Raw genomic sequence first — 12325 nt, forward strand, 5'->3', positions numbered from 1 at the left:
ACGCTCTTAATCCAGAGCGACGTACATTAAGCAATAACAAAAAGCATGGCAACACATCCCATACATACAAAGTAGTTATCATGAAACATGCGTAAGCTAAGAACGTAACAGTGGAATATATATATAATTAAACTACATCTAGAGCAAGGCATGCTGGGTATTGTAGTGTCTTTCTCATTGGGCCGCGATACATACATGACACACACATGAGCAATAATGCTGGTGAATCTTTGTGTATGCACTTCATATCATGAAATGAATGCCACAGACGAAAAACAGTCTAAGTCCACACTATTTATCCATAATGTATAAATGATAGATAAGGGGTCAGGGCAACGAGGCCTTTTCGTGGAGGGGTCAGAATGAAATTTGGACTTAGACTGCTTTCCGTCTGTGGTACTAACTCGGTGATATGGTTGAAAAGCAGCAGCATATTCCTTCAGTAATAATAACTGTGCATGAAGACTCTTTCATGCACAGACTCGTTTGAGTTGGTCTGAAGTTGTTTAGGAGGAGAGTCTGCTCCAGCATGACATCATCATAACAAACAAGTGACATCATGGCCAATGAGTGACATCCTGACCAATGAGTGACATCATGGTCAATGAGTGACATCATGGTCAATGAGTGACATCATGGACAATGAGTGACATCATGGCCAATGAGTGACATCATGGCCAATGAGTGACATCATGGTCAATGAGTGACATCATCATGGTCAATGAGTGACATCATGGTCAATGAGTGACATCATCATGATCAATGAGTGACATCATGGTCAATGAGTGACATCATGGTCAATGAGTGACATCATGGTCAATGAGTGACATCATGGTCAATGAGTGACATCATGGCCAATGAGTGACATATAAATGACACATGCATTGATGGAGTGCAGAGCGACGTCGTATGAAAACAACAGTGTTGATTGAATGATATGTCAGTGTTGGATGCATATTGTCAGATTAACATAGTGTTGGATGCATATTGTCAGATTAACATAGTGTTGGATGCATATTGTCAGATTAACATAGTGTTGGATGCATATTGTCAGATTAACATAGTGTTGGATGCATATTGTCAGATTAACATAGTGTTGGATGCATATTGTCAGATTAACATAGTGTTGGATGCATATTGTCAGATTAACATAGTGTTGGATGCATATTGTCAGATTAACATAGTGTTGGATGCATATTGTCAGATTAACATAGTGTTGGATGCATATTGTCAGATTAACATAGTGTTGGATGCATATTGTCAGATTAATATAGTGTTATCATATACACATACACATATACTATATGTGTATGTGTATATGATGATAGATTCATATCCGTGTAGATGTGTATGTGTATATGATGTCAGATTCATAACAGTGTAGATGTGTATGTGTATATGATGTCAGATTCATAACAGTGTAGATGTGTATGTGTATATGTCAGATTCATAACAGTGTAGATGTGTATATGATGTCAGATTCATAACAGTGTAGATGTGTATGTGTATATGATGTCAGATTCATAACAGTGTAGATGTGTATGTGTATATGATGTCAGATTCATAACAGTGTAGATGTGTATGTGTATATGATGATAGATTCATAACAGTGTAGATGTGTATGTGTATATGATGATAGATTCATATCCGTGTAGATGTGTATGTGTATATGATGTCAGATTCATAACAGTGTAGATGTGTATGTGTATATGATGATAGATTCATATCAGTGTAGATGTGTATGTGTATATGATGTCAGATTCATAACAGTGTAGATGTGTATGTGTATATGATGTCAGATTCATAACAGTGTAGATGTGTATGTGTATATGATGATAGATTCATAACAGTGTAGATGTGTATGTGTATATGATGTCAGATTCATAACAGTGTAGATGTGTATGTGTATATGATGATAGATTCATAACAGTGTAGATGTGTATGTGTATATGATGATAGATTCATAACAGTGTAGATGTGTATGTGTATATGATGATAGATTCATATCCGTGTAGATGTGTATGTGTATATGATGTCAGATTCATAACAGTGTAGATGTGTATGTGTATATGATGATAGATTCATAACAGTGTAGATGTGTATGTGTATATGATGTCAGATTCATAACAGTGTAGATGTGTATGTGTATATGATGTCAGATTCATAACAGTGTAGATGTGTATGTGTATATGATGTCAGATTCATAACAGTGTAGATGTGTATGTGTATATGATGATAGATTCATAACAGTGTAGATGTGTATGTGTATATGATGATAGATTCATATCCGTGTAGATGTGTATGTGTATATGATGTCAGATTCATAACAGTGTAGATGTGTATGTGTATATGATGATAGATTCATATCAGTGTAGATGTGTATGTGTATATGATGTCAGATTCATAACAGTGTAGATGTGTATGTGTATATGATGTCAGATTCATAACAGTGTAGATGTGTATGTGTATATGATGTCAGATTCATAACAGTGTAGATGTGTATGTGTATATGTCAGATTCATAACAGTGTAGATGTGTATGTGTATATGATGTCAGATTCATAACAGTGTAGATGTGTATATGATGTCAGATTCATAACAGTGTAGATGTGTATGTGTATATGATGTCAGATTCATAACAGTGTAGATGTGTATGTGTATATGATGTCAGATTCATAACAGTGTAGATGTGTATGTGTATATGTGACAAAATTTGACTGAGAGACTGCCATTGGATTTTTTGGAATTTTCGATTTTTCATGTCCTATGAAAGCAGGGAATCATAGCTTCAAATGGACATATTGATTGTTCAGTTTGACCAACCAAGTTTTGGAGATATGGCTTATAGAGTAATGTCTTGCAGAAAACAACAAGTTGAGAAAACAGGCTTGAAAGGTTCACTTTTGTGGTCTCTAACATTACACCTAGCTACATGTTTGGGCATTTATTTCATATTTACATGCCGATTTAAGCTCTGACACTTATTTCAGACATGCTCTAGTATGTGAAGAGTCTGCCTGTGCTATCAACTCATTTAAAAAAAACAGAAAAAAAAAACGTTTTTCTCCTCTGGTGAAAAGCTGTAATGTGCGCGATGGCAGTCTCTCAGTCAAATCTGGTCACATATGATGATAGATTCATATCAGTGTAGATGTTATGTGTAGATCAGTGTAGATGTGTATGTGTATATGATGTCAGATTCATAACAGTGTAGATGTGTATATGATGTCAGATTCATAACAGTGTAGATGTGTATATGATGATAGATTCATAACAGTGTAGATGTGTATGTGTATATGATGTCAGATTCATAACAGTGTAGATGTGTATATGATGATAGATTCATAACAGTGTAGATGTGTATGTGTATATGATGATAGATTCATAACAGTGTATATGTGTATGTGTATATGATGATAGATTCATAACAGTGTATATGTGTATGTGTATATGATGATAGATTCATAACAGTGTATATGTGTATGTGTATATGATGATAGATCCATAACATTGTAGATGTGTATGTGTATATGATGATAGATTCATAACAGTGTAGATGTGTATGTGTATATGATGATAGATTCATAACAGTGTAGATGTGTATGTGTATATGATGATAGATTCATAACAGTGTAGATGTGTATGTGTATATGATGATAGATTCATAACAGTGTAGATGTGTATGTGTATATGATGATAGATTCATAACAGTGTAGATGTGTATGTGTATATGATGATAGATTCATAACAGTGTAGATGTGTATGTGTATATGATGATAGATTCATAACAGTGTAGATGTGTATGTGTATATAATGATAGATTCATAACAGTGTAGATGTGTATGTGTATATGATGATAGATTCATAACAGTGTAGATGTGTATGTGTATATGATGATAGATTCATAACAGTGTATATGTGTATGTGTATATGATGTCAGATTCATAACAGTGTAGATGTGTATATGATGATAGATTCATAACAGTGTAGATGTGTATGTGTATATGATGATAGATTCATAACAGTGTATTTGTGTATGTGTATATGATGATAGATTCATAACAGTGTAGATGTGTATGTGTATATGATGATAGATTCATAACAGTGTATTTGTGTATGTGTATATGATGATAGATTCATAACAGTGTAGATGTGTATGTGTATATGATGTCAGATTCATAACAGTGTAGATGTGTATATTATGTCAGATTCATAACAGTGTAGATGTGTATATGATGTCAGATTCATAACAGTGTATATGTGTATATGATGTCAGATTCATAACAGTGTAGATGTGTATGTGTATATGATGATAGATTCATAACAGTGTAGATGTGTATATGATGTCAGATTCATAACAGTGTAGATGTGTATGTGTATATGATAGATTCATAACAGTGTATATGTGTATGTGTATATGATGATAAATTCATAACAGTGTATTTGTGTATGTGTATATGAGGATAGATTCATAACAGTGTAGATGTGTATGTGTATATGATGATAGATTCATAACAGTGTAGATGTGTATGTGTATATGATGATAGATTCATAACAGTGTACATGTGTATGTGTATATGATGATAGATTCATAACAGTGTAGATGTGTATGTGTATATGATGATAGATTCATAACAGTGTAGATGTGTATGTGTATATGATGATAGATTCATAACAGTGTAGATGTGTATGTGTATATGATGATAGATTCATAACAGTGTAGATGTGTATGTGTATATAATGATAGATTCATAACAGTGTAGATGTGTATATGATGATAGATTCATAACAGTGTAGATGTGTATGTGTATATGATGATAGATTCATAACAGTGTATATGTGTATGTGTATATGATGTCAGATTCATAACAGTGTAGATGTGTATATGATGATAGATTCATAACAGTGTAGATGTGTATGTGTATATGATGATAGATTCATAACAGTGTAGATGTGTATGTGTATATGATGATAGATTCATAACAGTGTAGATGTGTATGTGTATATGATGATAGATTCATAACAGTGTAGATGTGTATGTGTATATGATGATAGATTCATAACAGTGTAGATGTGTATGTGTATATAATGATATATTCATAACAGTGTAGATGTGTATATGATGATAGATTCATAACAGTGTAGATGTGTATGTGTATATGATGATAGATTCATAACAGTGTATATGTGTATGTGTATATGTTGTCAGATTCATAACAGTGTAGATGTGTATATGATGATAGATTCATAACAGTGTAGATGTGTATGTGTATATGATGATAGATTCATAACAGTGTATTTGTGTATGTGTATATGATGATAGATTCATAACAGTGTAGATGTGTATGTGTATATGATGATAGATTCATAACAGTGTATTTGTGTATGTGTATATGATGATAGATTCATAACAGTGTAGATGTGTATGTGTATATGATGATAGATTCATAACAGTGTAGATGTGTATGTGTATATAATGATAGATTCATAACAGTGTAGATGTGTATGTGTATATGATGTTAACAAACCGGCAGAATCTTCGGTGGACCTCAGACTCCATGTAGCGTCTCTGTCTGTAGCTCCTGGTGGAACAACGACGCAACACATGAGACACGACTGACGTCATTCTGACGTCATTCTGACGTCATTCTGACGTCATTCTGAGAGTTCATGGAGACCTACTGAGTATCATTATCATTCTGAGAGTTCATGGAGACTTCATGGAGACCTACTGAGTATCATTATCATTCTGAGAGTTCATGGAGACTTCATGGAGACCTACTGAGTATCATTATCATTCTGAGAGTTCATGGAGACTTCATGGAGACCTACTGAGTATCATTATCATTCTGAGAGTTCATGGAGACCTCATGGAGACCTCATGTAGACCTCATTGAGACCTCATGGAGACCTCATGGAGACCTCATGGAGACCTCATGAGACCTCATGGAGACCTCATGGAGACCTCATGGGGACCTCATGAGACCTCATGGAGACCTCATGGAGACCTCATGGGGACCTCATGAGACCTCATGGAGACCTCATGGGGACCTCATGGAGACCTCATGGGGACCTCATGAGACCTCATGGAGACCTCATGGAGACCTCATGGAGACCTCATGGGGACCTCATGGAGACCTCATGGGGACCTCATGGGGACCTCATGGAGACCTCATGGGGACCTCATGGAGACCTCATGGGGACCTCATGGGGACCTCATGGAGACTTCATGGGGACCTCATGGAGACCTCATGGGGACCTCATGGGGACCTCATGGAGACCTCATGGAGACCTCATGGGGACCTCATGGGGACCTCATGAGACCTCATGGAGACCTCATGGAGACCTCATGGGGACCTCATAGAGACCTCATGGGGACCTCATGAGACCTCATGGAGACCTCATGGAGACCTCATGGAGACCTCATGGGGACCTCATGGAGACCTCATGGAGACCTCATGGGGACCTCATGGAGACCTCATGGGGACCTCATGGGGACCTCATGAGACCTCATGGAGACCTCATGGAGACCTCATGGGGACCTCATGGAGACCTCATGGGGACCTCATGGGGACCTCATGGAGACCTCATGAGACCTCATGGAGACCTCATGGGGACCTCATGGGGACCTCATGGGGACCTCATGGAGACCTCATGGAGACCTCATGGAGACCTCATGAGACCTGCTGAGTTTTATCATCCTATTATATTCCTATTACAGTATTTTTCTTTATCCCACGATTTTTGCAACCCATTTTTTCACCAACTATCAATTATCTCATGTACTCCTGAGCGCTACACTTCCTCTGCCAACCTGGGGAGGGCAGCGGACTGACCTCATGCAAGAGGGTCCACCTTGTTCAATTCATCAAAACATTTAGAGACTTACAAATAGACATTTCTATATAGTCAAAGAACAGAACAGGAATTCATCATAAAGGAGGTAAAAAGGGAAAAGAAACATATACAGTGAGGGGGAACAGGGGTGGGTGGTTTTCAAATAATTGTAGTGAAGTAAAAGTACAAATGTTGGCTCTGAGATGTAGTGGAGTAGAAGTAAAAGTACTGGAAGTTGGAAATACTCCAGGTAAAAGTACAAATACCTCAACATTATTACTTAAGTACAGTACTTAGTACAGTAAAAGTACTTAGTTACTTTCCACCTCTGATATAGTATAACTAAAACATATAATTAATTGATCAGGAGTGAGTGACAGGTGGCCCTTACTTCAGGGACAGGGTTAAATATATATATATATATATAGTATAAATAAACATATCATTCATTGATCAGAGTGAGTGACAGGTGGCCCTTACTTCAGGGACAGGGTTAAATATATATATATATATATATATATATATATATATATATATAGTATAAATAAACATATAATTCATTGATCAGGAGTGAGTGACAGGTGGCCCTTACTTCAGGGACAGGGTTAAATATATATATATATATATATATATATATATAGTATAAATAAACATATAATTCATTGATCAGAGTGAGTGAGTGACAGGTGACCCTTACTTCAGGGCCAGGGTTTAGTATAGCTAAACAGAGTGAGTGACATGTGGCCCTTACTTCAGGGCCAGGGTTTAGTATAGCTAAACAGAGTGAGTGACAGGTGGCCCTTACTTCAGGGCCAGGGTTTAGTATAGCTAAACAGAGTGAGTGACATGTGGCCCTTACTTCAGGGCCAGGGTTTAGTATAGCTAAACAGAGTGAGTGACATGGGGCCCTTACTTCAGGGCCCAGGGTTTAGTATAGCTAAACAGAGTGAGTGACATGTGGCCCTTACTTCAGGGCCAGGGTTTAGTATAGCTAAACAGAGTGAGTGACAGGTGGCCCTTACTTCAGGGCCCAGGCTGTGACGGCCAGGATGAGTCCCAGGAACAAGATGGAGCCCACGACGGCGCCGATGATGACGTTGGTGCTGACCGCACCTGATGACACACACAGAGGTTGGGGGGGGGGGGGGGGGGGGTCCATCAGTCACTGACCATCAGTCACATTAACACTGACCATCAGTCACACTGACCATCAGTCACACTCATCAGTCACACTGACCATCAGTCACACTGACCATCAGTCACATTAACACTGACCATCAGTCACACTGACCATCAGTCACACTCATCAGTCACACTGACCATCAGTCACACTGACCATCAGTCACACTGACCATCAGTCACACACATCAGTCACACTGACCATCAGTCACACTGACCATCAGTCACACTTAAGAGGAAAAGCCTAAAAGGAAAGCAACAGGATGGATCAACCAGGAACCAGGGAACAATGTTACATTTCTGCTACATCTCAGTACGAGCTCCGCCAGCACATTATTACGACCTTTAGGTTCGCGTGCGCTTAGGTTTAGGGCTAGGTTTAGGGCTAGGTTTAGGGCTAGGTTTAGGGCTAGGTTTAGGTTTAGGGATAGGATTAGGTTTAGGGCTAGGATTAGGTTTAGGGCTAGGATTAGGTTTAGGGCTAGGTTTAGGTTTAGGGATAGGATTAGGTTTAGGGCTAGGATTAGGTTTAGGGCTAGGTTTAGGTTTAGGGATAGGATTAGGTTTAGGGCTAGGTTTAGGGCTAGGTTTAGGTTTAGGGCTAGGATTAGGTTTAGGTTTAGGGCTAGGTTTAGGGCTAGGTTTAGGTTTAGGGCTAGGATTAGGATTAGGTTTAGGTTTAGGGCTAGGTTTAGGTTTAGGGCTAGGATTAGGATTAGGTTTAGGTTTAGGGATAGGTTTAGGGCTAGGTTTAGGTTTAGGGCTAGGTTTAGTGCTAGGTTTAGGGCTAGGTTTAGGTTTAGGGCTAGGTTTAGGGCTAGGTTTAGGTTTAGGGCTAGGTTTAGGTTTAGGGATAGGATTAGGTTTAGGGCTAGGTTTAGGGCTAGGTTTAGGGCTAGGATTAGGTTTAGGGCTAGGTTTAGGGCTAGGTTTAGGTTTAGGGATAGGATTAGGTTTAGGGCTAGGATTAGGATTAGGTTTAGGTTTAGGGCTAGGTTTAGGTTTAGGGCTAGGTTTAGGGCTAGGATTAGGATTAGGGCTAGGTTTAGGTTTAGGGTTAGGGTTAGGTTTCTGGTTTAAGGACTTGTGTTACAGTGTTTTGTACCAAACTATTGTATGAGTACCGAACAAAGAATGTTTGCTTTCGCCATCTTTGTTGAAGAAGAGTCTGGGCAATTAAGTTTTAGTCTTAAAAAATGTCTCAATCTTATATTTAGTTTTAGTCAGGCTTAATCTAGTCGTATAGCTCTGAGGTCAACGATTAAAGTGTTGATTGATGATTCAACCTTGATGATTAAACCTTTGAGGGGATTAAGTCCACCCATCAAGCCCATTAGTGTCAACCATCAGACCATCAGATCATGGTCTGATTTTGAATCTGAATGTCTTTGTGTTTCTGCTATTGTCCTGGCTCTGCTCTAATTAAGAGCAATTTAGAAGTTTAGCATTTAATGGTTTGTTTTCTACCCTGTTTCCTGTAATGGATTGGTATTGTTTAAGCCGTGTGGAAATTTGGTGTTTAATTTTAAAATCCACTGCTTCTCTGCATATCTCCTTTCCCCCTCTGTCCAGGTTTGATTAGATTCTAATCCACAAACCTCCAAGGCACTAATCCCATGGGTCATGAAATGTTGAACAATTAATAAAGTTGTTTCTTTTGCAGCCAGTCGACTCGTCAGGCTGCTTTTCGTTTTCGTGGGCCGCGGATTAGGGCTTAAGGCTGGTTCCCCTTGGGGGCGGGGCGGGGCGGGGCGGGGTGGCCCGTGCATCACTAGAACACACGCTAAAGCTGGCTCCCCGTGGGGGCGGGGCGGGGCAGGGCGGGGTGGGTTATGCATCACTAGAACACACGCTAAGGCTGGCTCCCCGTGTGGGCGGGGCGGGGCAGGGCGGGGTGGGTTATGCATCACTAGAACACACGCTAAGGCTGGCTCCCCGTGGGGGCGAGGCGGGGCAGGGCGGGGTGGGTTATGCATCACTAGAACACACGCTAAGGCTGGCTCCCCGTGGGGGCGGGGCGGGGTGGCCCGTGCATCACTAGAACACACGCTAAGGCTGGCTCCCCGTGGGGGCGGGGCGGGGCAGGGCGGGGCGGGGTGGCCCGTGCATCACTAGAACACACGCTAAGGCTGGTTCCCCTTGGGGGCGGGGCGGGGCAGGGCGGGGTGGGTTATGCATCACTAGAACACACGCTAAGGCTGGCTCCCCGTGGGGGCGGGGCGGGGCAGGGCGGGGCGGGGTGGCCCGTGCATCACTAGAACACACGCTAAGGCTGGTTCCCCTTGGGGGCGGGGCGGGGCAGGGCGGGGTGGCCCGTGCATCACTAGAACACACGCTAAGGCTGGCTCCCCTTGGGGGCGGGGCGGGGCAGGGCGGGGTGGGTTATGCATCACTAGAACACACGCTAAAGCTGGCTCCCCGTGGGGGCGGGGCGGGGCAGGGCGGGGTGGGTTATGCATCACTAGAACACACGCTTATTTCCTTTTCTTTCTAATCAGGACAGAGATGAGGTGAGGAAGGAGGAGGAACCAGGAAATGACATCAAAGAAAGACGACAGAAACACAACGAAAGATGAAGTGAAATCTGACCTCCAGGCACGCCGTCAAACACATGAGCCTGTCCACGAGGAATGGACGGGAAGAACAATGAGCCCAAAACAAATGAAAACAAAATGACATGCATGTTCAATACAATGAAATCATTTATGGTTCAATACAATGAAATCATTTATGGTTCAATACAATGAAATCATTTATGGTTCAATACAATGAAATCATTTATGGTTCAATACAATGAAATCATTTATGGTTCAATACAATGAAATCATTTATGGTTCAATACAATTAAATAATTTATGGTTCAATACAATTAAATCATTTAAAAAAAAGACCCATCTGAGCCACGGACCACCATTTGATGACATTTAGCCTCTTAGCCTCTCAGACCCATCTGAGCCACGGACCACCATCTGATGACATTTAGCCTCACAAAACTAAGGAATATTCATTGGATAAGATTGTGTCCACATTTCCATGCTGTATTGATGTTGGTATACCATTAGGAGAGATACCAGGCAAACATTGATCAAAATAACAATTCTCTAATCGTGTAACACTTTAACAATAATGTAACTGTATTGAAACCAAACATAAAAGGAAGCCAAATGGATTGCATGTGTTTGTTAATAAAGATCTAATGAGGGTCCATTTGGTTACCAACTCTCCATCATTTAGCTGCAGGGGGACCACCTGGAACCGCATCAAGGACCACTGGTGGTCCCCAAACCACTGGGGACCACCTGGAACCGCATCAAGGACCACTGGTGGTCCCCAAACCACTGGGGACCACCTGGAACCGCATCAAGGACCACTGGTGGTCCCCAAACCACTGGTTGAGAACCGCTGGTCTTAGATTAGAATAAAGTGATCTTTGGACAGACAGACAGACAGACAGACAGACAGACAGACAGACAGACAGACAGACAGACAGACAGACAGACAGACAGACAGACAGACAGACAGACAGACAGACAGACAGACAGACAGACAGACAGACAGACAGACAGACAGACAGACAGACAGACAGACAGGTACCTGAGACAGAGGCCGGGGGTCCCACCACCAGGTAACCCAGAGGACTGGTGGAGTTACAGTCCTCTCCCACCCAGCCCAGGTGACACACACACCTCAGCTCACTGCTGCACACCTGTAGACACACACGCACGCACGCACGCACGCACGCACGCACGCACGCACGCACGCACGCACGCACGCACACACACACACACACACACACACACACACACACACACACACACACACACACACACACACACACACACACAGAAGCACTTCATTACATGTGCAAATCAGGTGCTGTTGGGATTTACAAATGTGACTTGAGTCATGGCGACAAGACTAAGTATTCAGGAGAGGAGAAAACAAGACTAAGTGTTGAGGAGAGGAGAAAACAAGACTAACTGTTGAGGAGAGGAGAAAACAAGACTAAGTGTTGAGGAGAGGAGAAAACAAGACTAACTGTTGAGGAGAGGAGAAAACAAGACTAACTGTTCAGGAGAGGAGAAAACAAGACTAAGTGTTCAGGAGAGGAGAAAACAAGACTAAGTGTTGAGGAGAGGAGAAAACAAGACTAACTGTTGAGGAGAGGAGAAAACAAGACTAACTGTTGAGGAGAGGAGAAAACAAGACTAAGTGTTGAGGAGAGGAGAAAACAAGACTAAGTGTTGAGGAGAGGAGAAAACAAGACTAACTGTTGAGGAGAGGAGAAAACAAGACTAACTGTTGAGGAG

At 41.0% G+C, this 12325-nt stretch overlaps 1 protein-coding gene across 1 annotated transcript in view; it reads right to left on the bottom strand.

The window, feature by feature from the left end:
• LOC306918593 (disintegrin and metalloproteinase domain-containing protein 22-like) overlaps positions 1-12325 on the bottom strand; it is a gene marked incomplete at its 5' end in the record, with an annotated part of 67819 nt that overhangs the window by 21780 nt on the left and 33714 nt on the right. Inside the window, 3 exons of the mRNA XM_079531485.1 lie at positions 5528-5581; positions 7859-7949; positions 11610-11721. Coding sequence (XP_079387611.1) covers positions 5528-5581; positions 7859-7949; positions 11610-11721 — 257 coding nt within the window. The remainder of the gene's footprint in view (positions 1-5527; positions 5582-7858; positions 7950-11609; positions 11722-12325) is intronic.

Source organism: Electrona antarctica (assembly GCF_951216825.1).
Source record: "Electrona antarctica genome assembly, contig: scaffold_430, whole genome shotgun sequence".
Lineage (NCBI taxonomy): Eukaryota > Metazoa > Chordata > Actinopteri > Myctophiformes > Myctophidae > Electrona > Electrona antarctica.